At 54.0% G+C, this 15,116-nt stretch overlaps 6 protein-coding genes across 6 annotated transcripts; 4 read left to right on the plus strand and 2 right to left on the minus strand.

Annotated features, from left to right (window-relative positions):
- Positions 1–506: 506 nt before the first annotated feature.
- HER10_EVM0009210 (TspO/MBR family protein) lies at positions 507–1,249 on the plus strand (the record flags this gene model as incomplete). Its single annotated transcript, XM_035478704.1, has 3 exons — positions 507–618; positions 683–776; positions 859–1,249. The coding sequence occupies 3 exons, from the start codon at positions 507–509 to the stop codon at positions 1,247–1,249; spliced, it is 597 nt and encodes a 198-aa protein (XP_035335220.1).
- Positions 1,250–2,045: 796 nt separating this feature from the next.
- HER10_EVM0000418 (uncharacterized protein) lies at positions 2,046–7,308 on the minus strand (the record flags this gene model as incomplete). The annotated part of the gene is made up of 3 exons (XM_035470201.1): positions 4,996–7,308; positions 3,003–3,140; positions 2,046–2,939 (listed from the first exon to the last, which is right to left on the minus strand). Exons 1-3 carry the CDS (start codon positions 7,069–7,071, stop codon positions 2,046–2,048), a joined length of 3,108 nt encoding a protein of 1,035 aa, XP_035334574.1. The 5' UTR covers positions 7,072–7,308.
- Positions 7,309–7,682: 374 nt separating this feature from the next.
- Positions 7,683–8,325, plus strand: HER10_EVM0003483 (uncharacterized protein; the record flags this gene model as incomplete). The annotated part of the gene is made up of 3 exons (XM_035473158.1): positions 7,683–8,068; positions 8,166–8,226; positions 8,290–8,325. 3 exons carry the CDS (start codon positions 7,683–7,685, stop codon positions 8,323–8,325), a joined length of 483 nt encoding a protein of 160 aa, XP_035334809.1.
- Positions 8,326–8,776: 451 nt separating this feature from the next.
- On the plus strand, positions 8,777–9,382 carry HER10_EVM0003441 (CSL zinc finger; the record flags this gene model as incomplete). The annotated part of the gene is made up of 1 exon (XM_035473116.1): positions 8,777–9,382. The coding sequence occupies one exon, from the start codon at positions 8,777–8,779 to the stop codon at positions 9,380–9,382; it is 606 nt and encodes a 201-aa protein (XP_035334807.1).
- Positions 9,383–9,584: 202 nt separating this feature from the next.
- On the minus strand, positions 9,585–12,083 carry HER10_EVM0009989 (14-3-3 family protein). The gene is made up of 5 exons (XM_035479459.1): positions 11,264–12,083; positions 10,901–11,207; positions 10,605–10,846; positions 10,484–10,554; positions 9,585–10,430 (listed from the first exon to the last, which is right to left on the minus strand). The coding sequence occupies exons 1-5, from the start codon at positions 11,322–11,324 to the stop codon at positions 10,299–10,301; spliced, it is 813 nt and encodes a 270-aa protein (XP_035335272.1). The 5' UTR covers positions 11,325–12,083; the 3' UTR covers positions 9,585–10,298.
- Positions 12,084–13,873: 1,790 nt separating this feature from the next.
- HER10_EVM0006776 (uncharacterized protein) lies at positions 13,874–15,040 on the plus strand (the record flags this gene model as incomplete). The annotated part of the gene is made up of 2 exons (XM_035476352.1): positions 13,874–14,551; positions 14,731–15,040. The coding sequence occupies exons 1-2, from the start codon at positions 14,424–14,426 to the stop codon at positions 15,038–15,040; spliced, it is 438 nt and encodes a 145-aa protein (XP_035335039.1). The 5' UTR covers positions 13,874–14,423.
- Positions 15,041–15,116: the final 76 nt, after the last annotated feature.

The following is a 15,116-nucleotide window of genomic DNA, read 5'->3' on the forward strand; positions in this document are numbered from 1 at the left end:
CGATCCCCAGCGATCTCCAGAGCTTCACCCCTGTAGCGGCAGAAGCATGTCCATCTGAGGAACGGGGGTCCCCATCTGCCAAAGTGCCACCTCAGCTGAGATAAAATGGGCGGACAGACAACGTGACAATTTTCACGGTTTTGACCCAATGGTATTTCAAGAATTGACAAGCACCACATGCAACTTTTGATTCGTAAGTTCCTACGTCTAAGTATTGCGCTTTCCCGTTCGTCAACATTGAAATTTCAAAGTAGAAGTCGCCAGATTGAGGTGGTTCCTGACAGGAGACTTTCTCTACATTGCGTCATAGCTCTCCTGTAAGAGGATAGCTTCCTCGCATGTCGGACTGGGACCCGCCCCGAGGTTGCTTCTCACCACCCGCATCGCATGTTCCAGACGAACCGTTGCATTTACTTATAAACACACCACTCGCAATTATCGCGTCTAATAGCTGTCTCATAATTCTAGTCAATTTCCCACCGACTACATAACTGAAATCGGCCACAATGACAACCTTCATCCCGGCCCTGACCTTACCCCACCAGGTCTTCGAGAATGCTGCCGCCTCGATCCTGCTCCCCATAGCTCTCGGCACGGCCGTCGGCTTCTCTTCGCGGCGTATGGTCCCCTTGAAGATACATCACACCCTCATAAAATAGCAATACTAATGAAGTTCATGTAGCCAAGGATACTAAGAAGACCTATGCCGCCATCAAGAACCCTCCCGGCCGCCCTCCCGCGTGGGTGTTTGGTCCGGCATGGACTCTCCTCTACGGGTAAGCTTAACTTTCTCTCTCCCAAAACACTTCACCAACACGATATGACGCTGTTCTCTGATATCTAACGACTCCCCTTCAGACTAATGGGCTACTCCGCCTACCGCGCCTTCCACACAGGCCTCTCCCCGACCTCCACCCTCTCCCAAATCGCCGACACAAAACACGGCGCCACCCTCTACACGATCCAGCTCGGCCTCAACCTCATCTGGATGCCCCTCTTCTTCCTCCTCAAGCGCCCCGTCGCCGCCACCGTCGACATCCTCGCCCTCCTCGGCATAAACTCCTACCTCGCCTACCTCTGGGGCTCCGTCGACGCCGTCGCCGGCGCCTGCCTCGTCCCCTACCTCGGCTGGCTCTCCTTCGCGACCTACCTCTGCGCGGGAGCGGGCTACCTCAACGACTGGGACCTCAAGGGTGCCGAGGCGCGGTACGAGGCCGAACAGGCCGCCAAGGCTGGGAAGAAGCAGTAGTGTTGTGATTGTTACCGCTGCCGTGCGGGCGTTTGTGACTCGTGCAATGGTCTAGAGAAGGAAGATGACGAGGAAGAGTGGACTTGGTGGGCGTATCTGCGTGCCATGGCGTTCTAGTTGGTATTGGCTGGCCTGTTCCTTACGTTGAGCGTTTACTAGGAAAAAAATTCGATATCCATCTTTATGAAACATGTGCTCATCGTGTAAATTGAAAACTGTTCAACGGGCAGGCAATGCCTGAATGGCTTGTTATGAATGAAAGGCATACAGTTGTCACAGGTCGTACATAGCAGTATGGAAACTGTCGAGAATATTGAGTAGGTAGGACTGGTCGAAGTGGGTCTCAGCATCTGTCGAATAAAGCACACTGAGTCCCTTGACCTTACGTTACTTTGACCATCACAGCGAACAAGTCGCAAAGAATGCGCAGTACCTTGGCTAAGCTAGTAAGAGTGGTCCTCAAAGAGCAAGCCTCGGACGAAAGACGGCAACATATCAAACGGTGCAGCCTTTGATTCAAGGTTGTATATAAAAGACTCAATAATCTACGCTTGCGTCTCTTCTCAACTTTTGGTAAGAACCCACCTCCATCTAGCCGGGCCAATGCCGCCCAAAGTGTATGCACATGTATAGGTATATATACTGTTTCCGGAATCGTATCCCCCTTTACGCCTTCTAAATGCCAAATTGTATAAAGCCACCTCTCCGTCTTCCAACCACAACAGCAGCCACAACCACCCAAGTCTAGGGATATCTCAAAAGGGTTTCGATACGTGTAAAGGGAAAAAGAGGACCTCTACTGCAGAGGGAAATGTCGCTTGAGGCCGTCAAAAACAATGAAAATAAAGGCCGAGCTGGGCGCCGAGCGAAGGCACGTAATGCCGCAGCCCCGGTACAGACCCCTCAAGCCGTGTTGCCGCCAGACGGCCGCGCCTTCCTGCCAGAATGATCGGTTCAGCGCTGCGTCGCCGATAGCTGCCGTCTGCATGCGCGACTTGATCGTGTCGGCTGGGAAGAAGAGGAAGTTGTATGACACACCGCCCGAGGCGCCCGCCAGCGCCTGTTGCCACAGCGGTAGTGGCTTCCCAACCAAGGCGTCCCTCTCTCCTTGCGTCTTGGCCGACCTGGCGTTGAGCACGTTGAACATCTTTGTAACCGTCTCCTTGCTGCCGAACCACGCAGCGCAGCCGCCCGACTCGCGGATCAGAGTACCCATCTGTCCATGCCAGAAGCCCCTGATGCCTTGGTGGCGGTAGATATCGCGGACGACAGACAGCGGGCGCAGCTGTTGTGATGCCCCTGAGCCGTCGGCGCCGGCAGGCGCCTGGATCTTGCACTTGACGAGTTCGACGGGCGTCAGGACGTATGAAGTGAAGAAGCCGGAGAAGGCACCGGTGAACCACAGGGCTGAGAGTGACAGCTCCTGGCCTTGGGGCGTCCATCCCGACTGGTATACGGCGGCGCGACCGATCCGTTCGAAGAAGAACAGACTGCTGTTCTCGAGCGCGGCTCCGACGAGCGGTGCGCTGATACCGCGGTATAGGCCGCGGAAGCCCTCAGCCTGGAAGGACTGGCGAAAACAGTCGATCGGGCCCTTGTAGCGGAGAGGCTGGTTGTCGGGTTGGGATTGGAGGCGGACCTTGACCGTGTCGAAGGGATACTCGATGTATTTTCCGACAACGCCGGCGACCTGGTAGTAATTGGCTTGTCAGCGAAATTCGCTCACAGCTTCATTCGCAAGCGGGCAACTCACTGATCCGTAGACAATGTCCTCCATAGCCTCCAGAGCCGCGGTACGGCTCTTCTTCAGCGACACGGGTGCGTCATGGTGGGGAATCTCCATCGCTACTGCGGCCGAGTCCATTGTGATGGTAATTGCGAGGTGCGATGGCTAGCTAATAGCTGCCTGAGCTATTTGGAGGTCGTTCAAGGTATGCGTAAGGTCGGACGAAGGATCGAGCACCCTCCAGTTAGCCCTCAAAGGTCGGTGTGACGAGGGGAGGGGGTTATTGTGCGTTTGCGCGAGTTGGTCGCTCGTCGAAAAAGTATCAGCCAGGATACGGCGCAGCTCAACAGCCTTTTTTGGATTGCGGCCGTGAAACTTCAAGACCACCAAGTACACCAAAGAACAAAAGAAGAAGCAAGTGTGCTCAAGAAAAAGGAGCAAGTGTAGGACGTCTGGTTGAATAGAAGGCTATTCAGCACTGTCCTCACTGCTCCCCCTCGTGCTGAGTTGAATCAGGGAGGTGGGATGACCGCACAGGAAGACGGAGTACGGACGGGTACCGCGGGGCAAAAGCGAATGTAGCCGGGCAGTGTCCACGAGTGTGTCACCCAGCAAGCGCGCAACGCCCGAGAACTTTTTTTTCGGGGGTGGGTGGTATTCGATCAGAAAAATACCCACCGATACCGGGGAGGGTTTAGGTCAGTTTCCAAGTTGGGGATTCTTTGCACCAAGCTTGCGACCAATTCGAAGGGCTTGTTTGTGTCAGTGTCGATCCCGTTGGGTGAAATAATTCTCGCAACGTTGAAAAGCCCGCGCGCTAGAGAGAAAGAGAGAGAGGGAGTGCGGGAGGGAGGCAGCCCAGAGACTCAGAGCTAAGAAGAGGAGAGAGAGAGAGGGAATTAACAACGTGGTTGTCAAAACGGCCAGCTCATGACTTGAAGAGGCGCATGGCATGGGGTTTATACTAGAACCACCATGTGAAAGAAACGGTGAAGGGCGGGCGCGCAGGTAGGAAGGAAGCGCGGAATTGCAAGTTGCTGGTGGAGTTTTGGGCCGGCACCAGCAAGGCAAGGTCAGCATGGGAGGAGGTACATTCCCATCTTCCATGATTGAGGCAACTTGGATGTACCTGCTATACCTTGAGCCAAGTCACCTTGGGTCGGATTGCAGAAAATTCTCTTATTCTCTTTCCCTTTTCCGCGTCTGAATAAGGTACCCTACCTGGCTCTTTACATCGGGCACTGCCTTCTGCGTCTTCCAGCGGGACACTAGGCGCACCTTCCCAGCCTAGAACATCCCTGAGGGGGCCTGACATCAGACCGAGGGAGGAACATTGCGTAAAAGTGCTCTTCTCGGTGGGGTTAACTCTGAAGTGCCCTGTCAGTTCTGGTCGGCGGGAGCTAGGCAGTCGGGTGAGTTCTTGGAAACCCCGAACCGATGAGGGCGGGTGCTGAAATCCTTCCCCGCTGTCGGTGTCAGGCACAGCAAGGAGCCAGCCCCGCCATCTGGGCAGGAACCAGGATCATACACAGTAGACGTCGAGTCTCAATAGGTAGGCCAAAAGGTACTTGAGGTGACCAATCTGTTGGAACAGAGATCCAACGACAAACATGAGTTTTGGGGATCAAATAAGGTCTCGGGACGTACATGAACACCCACAATGATCAGACACAATTTTGTCCAAAAAATAACAACATGGGACGGTGTGGAGGGGCGACAGCAGAGACGGCACAAAAGTAGAGACGCTAACAGAACCGAGGCGCCGACGATAATGGCTCGGACATAAAATTTTTATCAGATCAGATTATCACGATAATCTATGAGGCCGGACCTAGTCCACTTTCATCTATTCAGTCTCTTTCCTCACCCACTCGCCATGCTACCGTCACCCATTACCCTACATTAGGCGCCCCACTGGACCCCCCTTGCCTGACGACTGCTGCTCCTCTCCACCGGCCCTCTTGTGCCCTCGTGTGGGTTTCTGCTGCGCGGCCTCGTGCCGCCGAAGCTCCTCGGGCACACGCGAGATGGAGCTCTTGGAGAGCATCTGCTTCAAGTCGTAGAATAGGTCCGCATCCTCGTTGCCCAAGAATGTAATGGCAACACCACTCTTGCCCGCGCGACCCGTACGACCGATGCGATGCGTGTAGCTCTCGATGCTGGTCGCCATGTTGAAGTTGATGACGAGACTGACGTCGGGCACGTCGATACCTCTTCCTGCCAAATCTGTCGCCACGAGAACCTGCGTCTGCCCATTGCGAACCGATGCCAGCGCCGCCTCTCTCTGCTCCTGCGTCTTGCTTCCGTGTAGCGTGACTGCGGAGTAGCCCATCTGCTTGACGTCTCGCGCAACAGCGTCGCAATTGCGCTTGATGTTGACGAATACGATGATGGGCGGGGCAAATTCTCCAGCGGCAAGGATCTCCTGCAGCCGCTTCTTTTTCTTGTCCTCGCCGGACACCATCTCGACCCGTTGCTCGACAGTATCGACGGCCTCGCCAGCATTACCGATCGTGACGATGGCCGGGCGCCGCAGATACTTTCTCGCAATCTTTTCGACAGTCGGCGGCATGGTGGCCGTGTACATCATCGTCTGTCTGTACCTGTCCCTGGCACCGAGATAGCTCTTCATCAAGGTCGCGTTTTCCGCATCGTCCGTGTCGGGCTTCTCGTTGGTCACCGGCAGGGCATCGAGAATCTTGTTCACTGACTCCTCGAAACCGAGATCAATCATCCGATCTGCTTCATCCATGATGACGTAGCAACATTGAGACAGGACAAGGACGCGTCTTTCGATGCAATCAACCAGACGACCGGGAGTCGCGACAATAATCTCGGCACCTTTGCCCAACGCATGCACCTGTTCCTCCATGGAGTGACCACCCACGATGCTGACTACGTTGAAGCCAAGCGGATCGGCGAATTTGTGCGCTTCCGTCTCAATCTGCTGGACCAATTCACGCGTAGGCGCCAGGATCAAGGCGTACGCTCCGTCGTTTTTGTTGATTTCCGTTAAAGGCGGTAGATCCGAGATGTAGACCAGTAACGGCAGAAGAAACGCCGCAGTTTTACCCGAACCAGTGACAGCCACACCGATGAGATCTCGAGCCTGCATCGCGATAGGAATGGCTGCTCTCTGAATGGGCGAAGGGTCCTTATAGCCCACTCTGTCAACGATCTCCAGTAGCCTTCGCGGCAATCCTGACTCTTTCCAGCTGCGCATCGGGTTGGGGATGAGGCCACCCTTTGTCGCAATGCCAAAGTCTTCCTTGAAAATTCTCCAGTCGCGTTCCCGCATATCCTCGAGTGTCTTTTTCGACCAGTGCTTGCCCAGGCCCGACCGATCTGCGCGCTCCTTTGCCTTCTCTCGTGCTTTGTAGAAGTCCTCCATGAACTCCTTTGCCCGTTGCTTTCCAAATTCGCGATCTCTCTCCTCGATCATCCTTGCCCTTCTTCTCGCAATCTCTTCGGCTTCTTCAGTGTACTCGCCAGATAGACTGCCGAATGTGTAGGATTTCAGGGTTGTCGAGTTGGACTCGTACATTGGATCGTTTTCGAGCGTGGTATCTTCTTCCGCGTCCCATTCGAACTTGAACTCCGTTGCCCTCTTGCGCTTCTTCTTCACCGAGAAGTTGGACTGTTTGTTCACCTCCGGTCCGAGATACCGGTTGCGCAGCAGGTCGGCCTCGATAGCTTCTGCAGTCTTCTTCTCCTTGCCGTCCTTCGTTGTCGTCTTTCGTTCTGGCTTATCCCGCCCGCGGCCTCCGGCACCTCGACCGTCTCTGCCGTTTTCCGTGCCGTTCATGGCCTTGGGACCAGTAGGAACTCTGCTGCCATATCCATTCTGCGTTCTGTTATCGCCCGTGCCATTTGCTTCGGAAGCCCATTTTCTCTCGAGTTCTGCCTTCTTTTTCGCATCCTCCTCGGCTTTACGCTTGCGCTCTTCCTCCTCCTGTTTGGCCTTCTCTGCTGCCTGGCGCTCTCGTTCCTTCTTTGGGATGAATCGTAGCTTCGATGATGCAGCATCGGCGGCCTTCTTCTTTTTGAGAATCTCTTCGAGGTCCAAAGGGACCTTCTTCGCTTGGTTGGTGCTCATTTTCAGGTTGTGTGTGGTGCTGTGAGGGAAGGATGTGAGAGAGCTTGCTGGGTTCGGAGATCTTCGTTGTGGTAGAGCGTGTTGAGTAGGTGCCGAGAATGGTGGAAACCCCTTGATGCGACAAGGTCCCCAGTTTCACTATCCGTTGTGGATGCAACAAAGGAGGGTAATGGAAGCAGTCCCTCGCAAAACCGTCATCCGCTTGCAAGTTGAGTTGGGGCCTGGTGACTGTGTATTTCAGAAGTTGAAGATGGATGGTTTATTTCAGATACCTTGAGAGAAGGCTGCGATTTGCGCCACAAGTCAGAAGGCGCCACACAAATGCGACCCAATCAAATCGCAGAGGCTCCGGCAATTCTTTCCCAAGCTCTGAGCTCTCACCCCTGTCAGTCGTATGCACGTACAGGGGTGGATAAGGCTGGTCTCTCCCAAATTTGTCCAGCGAATCGATTGTGAGAGCATCTCCGAACGGAAACTGACGAAGAGAAATCGCCCGACGAAACCCTCCACTCCCGTTCACGACAACGACCTGGCAATGCCACAGCGCTTGCACCAGAGGACATAAAGAAGACAGATACTCCCCTCGAGCATCCCGAATCCATCCACACACAATGGCCGCCGCCGAGCAATACATCCAGCTGGCAAAGACGCTGCCGGCACAGCTCCAGCGCTTCTTCGCCCGCTGGCCGCCCGCCGCCATTCTGCCTCACAACGCGGCGACGCCCAAGACGGGTTTCCAGGAGATTACCCCGAACCCCTTCAAGTCGCAGAAGCACGCCGTCACGGGCAAGTGGCACGACCCCGTCTACTCCATGCGCCGCCAGGCCGAGATCGTCAAGCTCGCGCGCCAGCACGGCGTCGAGGAACTGCTGCCCCCGACGGTCAAGGGCACCGAGTACAGGATTGCGCACCGCGTCGAACACGGATTGAGGGTGAAGGGTACCGGTGTTGGGCAAAAAGTCAAGGGAAAGATTCACGAGAGGATGGTGCAGCCCAGGTATGTCTTTACATCCTACATTCGCAGTCGAGGAAACCTCTATAGGCTTTTGGATTGTTGGTCAAGCCAGAAAGAAATGCTAATCATGCATCTGCAGAATGGAGAAGAGGAGAGCGGCTGTGTTGGCGATGCCGAAGCTCATCAAGGAGTGGAAGAAGGTAAGCATTCATAATCTCATCGGATGCTTGTCTGGAAATAGTATACTGACAAACTTGCACTAGGTTGGAAAGAAGAACTGGACAAGATTCCCCAAATAAGCGCTTTATTCGCACTTTTCACTTGCGTTGCGTCAATACCATAGACGATGTACATATACCATGTATTATCATGTATAAGAAACGAACTTCAATCAACTCCCGCCGTCTTGAACCCCATTTGGGGGTTTCCCCACGTCCGGGCAACAAGAGCAAAAAATTGTCGCCTCCACCACAAGCTCAGAAACTGGTGCATATTGACGAGAATCACTAGGAGAACTTGACTTGAAAAGACCAGCTGTTGGTCACGTCTTCAAAAGCCATCTAGGAGGTTCATTTTCGAGTCGACACTTCAACCACAAACCACTCACGTGATCCCCGCAGAAACAAGCTTCCCAAAAAACTCCAATTCGCCAGGGAAATTTTCACTTACGATAAAACGACAGTCCGTAATCCAAGCGGCCCTGTCCGCCGCCGCCGCTGCCGTTTTTCCTACTCACCCTCTTGGCCCAAAATGACTTCTTCATCCGCGGCTCCGGGACAAGGGCACACGCACTACACGATTCTGGGTATAAGTCGCAAACTCGTCCAGGAACAGTCAACCACAGCGGGGCCGCAGCAAATCATCAAACGGGCCTACCACCGCGCTCTCCTCCAAAACCACCCGGACAAATACCCACAACTCAAGAATACTCCTTCAACCAGTACAACCATCCGAGCACCCTCTTCTTCTGCTACTGCCGCCACGTTCTCAATCGACCAAATCTCATCAGCCTATAAGGTCCTCTCGGACCCCAAGCAGAGGGCAGAATACGACCGCGCTCTGGACCTGGCACCAAATAATCAAGGTCTCCAGCGCGGCGATGGCGACGAGGAGAAGGCTTTTCAGACAGGCATCGAGATCGTCGATCTTGACGACCTGGAAGTCGAGGAGCCTCCATCAGACGATCCCGAGGCCGAGTGCTCTTGGTACCGCAGCTGCCGGTGCGGCAATCCGCGCGGTTTCTTCTTCACGGAGGCGGACCTGGAAGAGGCCGGTGAGAACGGGGAGCTGCTCGTCGGTTGTCAGGATTGTAGTCTTTGGATGAAGGTACATTTTGCTGTAGTCTCGGATGACTGATGGAAATAATTGGGAAGGATGTGTCTTCAGACGAAGATAAAATGGAAAACACGAAACAAATTTGAAAAGACGCCGTGATTACCAACCTATTGTAATGAGGTCATGTCCATCTTCTCGTCTCATTCACTCATATGTGTGAAAGTGTATAAGTGTCGACCGAATCGATCCCCAAGATAAACTTTACGATGCGTGCCGCCCTCGTGCCAAAATGTCTCGCTTCCACATGATGAGTACCTTCTTCTCAGCCATTCTCAAATCCGTGGCCGTTATCTTCCTATCGCGTATATTAAGCGTTCAAGATCCTTTTCTCAAAAACACACCGCCCCCAATCTCCAGCGTTTCTTTCTTTGGCAATCGTATTTCTAGCCAAGCCCATAAGTCTGACTTGCACCCCAAGTCGTTCGATAGTCTCATACCTAATCTTCAGCCTGTATGACCGGGCTCTTGGTCTTCCATGCTAGAATGACTTCTTAAATTTGTCCGTCTACATGCGAATTGACGTCGACCCAGTTCACCTTTGTCGACCCAAGTGTACTGGTGTAGAACACTCTAGACAACATCCGCCATCACCAGGTCAAAACTACTGGCAGTCCCACGCGACTGTGTCATACGATTTTTCAAACTGGTTTGCCGGATGTGCTTCTTTGAAAGCAATTTTAGTCTTTTTTTGTTGTTGTCCAGACGGCCTTGCATTAGAGTCTAAAAAAGCAAACGTGGAATCAACCTCCAAAATGCTCTTCTTTAGCCCCCAGCCAGCCCCGTGCTAGGAAAAATCAACCCCTTCACAATTCTTGTGTATTGCCTAAACGATGCCGATTCGCAAAAACGAAATCTCCAGTCCACACTCCGTAGACACCAGTCCACCCAAATCCGGCGATGAACGCAGGTTGCAGAATGCTACAAGACCAATCACACCTTACTCAGCCTTGGGCTCCTCAGCGGCAGCAGCGGCCGGCGCCTCAGCGGAGGCACCCTCCTCCTTGGCGGCGGCGGGGGCCTCGGCGGTGCCTGACGCCGCGGGCTCAGCCTCAGAAGAGGTCCAGAGGGTCTATGTTCGTTGTCAGCGTCTTTTCTTTTGCATAGTTGGCCAGAGTCACTTACCAGGTTGTCACGGAGAAGCTGCATGATGAGGGTAGAATCCTTGTAAGACTCCTCGCTAAGGGTGTCAAGCTCTGTAGAGACGTTAGTGGGTTGCAAGTGCCTCGAGGATGACGATACGGACCGGCAATGGCATCATCGAAAGCCTGCTTGGCAAGGTGGCAAGCCTGGTCGGGGGCGTTCAGGATCTCGTAGTAGAAGACGGAAAAGTTCAGGGCGAGACCGAGGCGGATAGGGTGAGTAGGGGGGAGCTCGGTCTGGGCAACCTCGGTGGCAGCCTTGTAAGCCTCGAGGGACTTGTCGGCAGAGTCCTTGCGGCGATCGCCAACGGCGAACTCGGCAAGGTAGCGGTGGTAGTCACCCTTCCTACAAAGGTTGTCAGCATATCGTCCCAACACCGTAATAGACGCGAATCCTTACATCTTGTGGTAGAAGACCTTGGACTCGCCAGACTTGGCAGAAGGGATGAGGTGGGCATCGAGGACATCGAGAATGTCGTCGCAGATCTTGGCAAGCTCGGCCTCGATCTTCTGGCGGTACTCCTTGATAAGGCCGACCTGGGAAGAGTTGCCCTTGGACTCCTCCTTCTGCTCGATGGAGGTGACAATTCTCCACGAGGCACGGCGGGCACCGATGACGTTCTTGTAGGCAACGGACAGGAGGTTGCGCTCCTCGACGGTGAGGTCACGGTCCTCGGAGGCGACGATCTTCATGTTCTCAACCATCTCTGGAAGCCCAGTCATCAGTATAATCCATCGTGTTCGATGGGAGACGACCACATACCCTCGTAGCGCTCAGCCTGCTCAGCAAGCTTGGCCAAGTACACAGCATCATCCTGACCCATTGTGGCGGTTGGTATCTGGAACGTTGGGATTGGTTAGCACGTGTGTCAGGAGATGAAGCCAAAACTGCGTTCCAAGTGTATTGTGAATGTGGAATTTGGACTGGTCGGCAAATAGAGGCGCAAATTGAATTCGCAAGAGCGACGGGGTGAATTCAACGAGAGAAGGACGAGTTGCAGCGTATGCGCCTCGCTGACTTCATGACTTGGCTTCGGCCCCCCGCTCCTGGTGGGGTTTTGCGCCTGACCGATCAAGATAGGGCGCGCAGTGTCGGTGAAGCTCTCAATCGATGCAGAAAGAGGGCCGGATGGCAGCTTCGTGAAGCGGTCGACGCAAATCGGTAACAAGCGGTTGTTGGGAATCGGTGGAAGGAGATTGCGGCGAGGGATGCGATGACGACAGAGGGGGCACGGGGGGGATGGGGGGAGGGGACCACGTACCTTGGTGCGATGTTTTGAGGTTGGCGGGGATGTTCGAGTGGAACGATGGATAAGTTGTCAATGGAAGATTCCCGTGTCGAGACTCGAATTGGATCGGAGCAGGGGAAGGGAGCGTGACGAAGGGTAAATAGAGGCGGGTGTGGGCGGTTTTGCAAAGGTAGTGCGAGAGTTTTGTGAAGTTGAGAAATGGATGAGACGAAAAGGTGATGGATGGAAATTGAGGAAGGGGCTCTGGGTTGCACAATACGTGAGGTGGCCCAGGCAAGACAAGGCAAGGCGACTGGACTGACTGGGGGGGAAACACGCTGGGGCGGTAGGTAGACGTAAGGTAGGTAAGGTAGGCAGGAGGGGGGTGGGGTGGCTGCTGCCGCACCGACTGGACTGGACGGGAGCCGACTTGAATGGTTGACTTCCTGCCAGGTTCCATGGGCACTGGGCAGGGACACACTGGACTGGTGAGCCACGCTCTGGCCAGTCACGGTCGAGGGGCGTCTCAACCAATCCCCATCTGCGGCGTGCTAGCCCTGGAATGGCCGGCTCACGTGAATCATCCCGGGGTAGCGTCAGGTATTGCGGCTGTGCTCTGCGGCTGAGAGAGGCACCCCTCCAGAGTGGCAGAGCCCCCAAAGTCTTTCCAAACGTACGCATAATGCACTCTCCAGACTCCCCGTGCCTGCCTTACGTTACCAACCTGACTCTGCGACAGAGAGTGGGGGGTACGCAGAGGTACATTCTCATGCCTCTTTCCGCTCCTTCCTTTGGGTCCAATTCCCCGGCGCCGGTAGGCTCTTTCCCCAGGGCACCGGGCCTCGCTCAGTGCGGTCTTCCTCTCTCATTTCTTGTGGAAGGCCTTGAATACAGGTACAAATATGATCAAGGCATACACTGTTGAACATGCTACGCCACAAGTAACCTGGTTTTGATCCAGGGCCTGCAGGAACATAGCTTCATATACCAGCTCGTTGTTGCTGACCTTTACTTACTCGTCCAACTTCGACCTTGCTACACCCAGATCACGTCACCTTGTTTGTTGTTGCTTCGCTTTCCATGGCCAAACTCTACTACCAGACTCAGAGTTTTGATCTACTGGATCATATGCATACTGCGTACTTGCTTTCAAATCATACATCCTGCAAGTCGATGCGAGGCCAGACTCCTCCTGCCGTCTTCTCTCATCCCACCTCGTCTCTTCTTTTCATGCAATCGCCGAGCGGCCACCGTGCCCCCATTCATCCTTTGAGTTCAGGCACTTGTTCCGTCGTTTGGTCACATTGGATTGACTTGCCTGACCCAAAGGTCTTTGAAAGCAAAACATCTTATTTCGCGTCAATGTAGGTTGCATACTGCTGTTCGTAGCCGGGACCCCTTGAACTAAGAAAGTGTGTTTCCTCGGCTGCCGTTGCCTGACTTGGCAGAGAAGATGGCAGAAAAGTCGGGAAGAAAGAGGCTATCCTTTCCTCTTCCTCTCTAGCAGTCTGAAGCCATGAAGCCATCTCAGGTTTGGCCAAAGCAACACTTACACACGCGGCGTATGGATTCTCTGTGGTCTGTTGAGGGCAGACGTTCTCCTCTCCACTAAAATGGTGCCTCGGGTTGCGAGACAAAGACGGAAGACGTCGCACCACAATGACTACACACCACCGGCACCCCATCGGTCGCCTTTGAAGCGACAGATCTCCCGCATTTCTCTTCCACAGTCCCGGGGACCATCCCAGTCGGAAAAGGAGATTCAGCCTTGCCGGAGATAACAACAAGGGCTGATAAGGCTGCGACCTACGGAGTACCTACGGGCTTACGGATATCTGGAGAATGCAACCCACTGTGGAATACTGGACCTACGAGAATCATCGGAATGGAGATATGCGAGTCCCATTTTATGCATAAGCCGTCTCGGAGCAACAACACCGGCAGACCGGGCAAAACACCACGCACCTAATTTGCAACCCTTGGTAGGAGCTCAGAGGTTCTTGCAATTCTGTACCAGGAAAAGGATATCGTCTGGCATATCTAAACGGAGCCCGGATCATGGGAGCAACATATTATGTTGCGTGTTGGTCAGGACGGAATTATGCGGATGCTCGGAATTGCATCAAAGCTCCATCGACTGCTTGGCCCATCTTGAATACTGCGTACAGCAAGCACATTGAGTCAGCACGATTTGGCCACAAGCAGGTGACCAACACTCAGTGGCCTGAGGAAAGCACACTCAGGCAACCTCAGCGCAGCTCTCCGGTTCAGTGAACCAAACATCGAAGCCGAGAAATGCCGGCACGACCATGTTAACGAGATACTTCGCTCACGCCGGGTATGACGTATCACATCCTCGTACCCCCATAGTCGGGTGAAGAAGGACAGGCCGGAGTAAGCAAAAGCTCCCTCCCCGACCAAGAAAAGTGACCAGGTACTCCGTAGTTTGACAGGATCAGATCATCCCCTCCTCGTCCAATAAGCTCTCAAGCAGCATAGCACCGTAGCCCCCCTTCCCCGAGCAGGAGCTATTCCAGGCATTACCAGCACCCAGATCCCCACAATCCAACCTATCACAAAACCCGTTCGACTTGCACCATCGTCATCGGCCAACTTGCTTCACTACAAAAACATAAACACCTCCAATTGGAATCCCCAAAACCCCTCGAACACCCTCTAGATACTTCTTTCAAAATGATGCGCATCGCTGCTACCAAGGCCGCGGCCCGTCCCCTCACTCTCGCCTCGAGAGCTTGCTTCAGCACCACTGCTCGCACCATGAGCGAGGGCGACACTGGAGCTCCCTCCAAGTACGGAGGCGGGTAAGTCTTCGCTCCTCTTTCTCTCTCTCTCTCTCTCGCGGAGCCCCCTTCCGCACAAACACAGTCGTTCCCACGTACCATTGTCATTATCGACAGTGTGAAAAGCGAGGCTGCAATCGACAGCGAACAGATCCAAAGAATGGAAACGGGTACAAAAGCTGACAATTTGCCCATCACAGTGACGCCTTCCAGAAGCGCGAAAAGGCCAACGAGGACTACGCCATCCGCCAGCGCGAGAAGGAGAAGCTCCTCGAGCTCAAGAAGAAGCTCAGCGAGCAGCAGGCCCACCTCCAGCAGCTGTCTGACCACATGTTCGTCCACCACCTTCCACCTTTCCACGCCTTTCCACCTTTTCCGCCTTTTCCACCTTTTCTACCTTCCAAACCCGCCCCATCCGCGTGCAATGACGTCGACTTTTGTACATTTGCTAACGACAGCACCCAAAACAGTGACGAGATCACCAAGAACCAGGGTGGTGAGCACAACTAAATTCAAAATCATAAAGATGCAATTCCCTCCCCGCTTCATGGAGGAGGTCTTTTCAAAGCGATAATACCAAATGGAG

Source organism: Colletotrichum scovillei (genome assembly GCF_011075155.1).
Source record: "Colletotrichum scovillei strain TJNH1 chromosome Unknown Contig00004, whole genome shotgun sequence".
Taxonomy (NCBI): domain Eukaryota; kingdom Fungi; phylum Ascomycota; class Sordariomycetes; order Glomerellales; family Glomerellaceae; genus Colletotrichum; species Colletotrichum scovillei.

Bases quoted from the DNA above. Each gene is read 5' to 3' on its own strand.
- HER10_EVM0009989 (XM_035479459.1), bottom strand. From the start codon at position 11,324: ATGGGTCAGGATGATGCTGTGTACTTGGCCAAGCTTGCTGAGCAGGCT. The intron at 11,208-11,263 runs GTATGTGGTCGT...CTGGGCTTCCAG, and splicing joins GCAGGCTGAGCGCTACGAGG to AGATGGTTGAGAACATGAAG. The intron at 10,431-10,483 runs GTAAGTGACTCT...CAACGAACATAG, and splicing joins AGCTTCTCCGTGACAACCTG to ACCCTCTGGACCTCTTCTGA.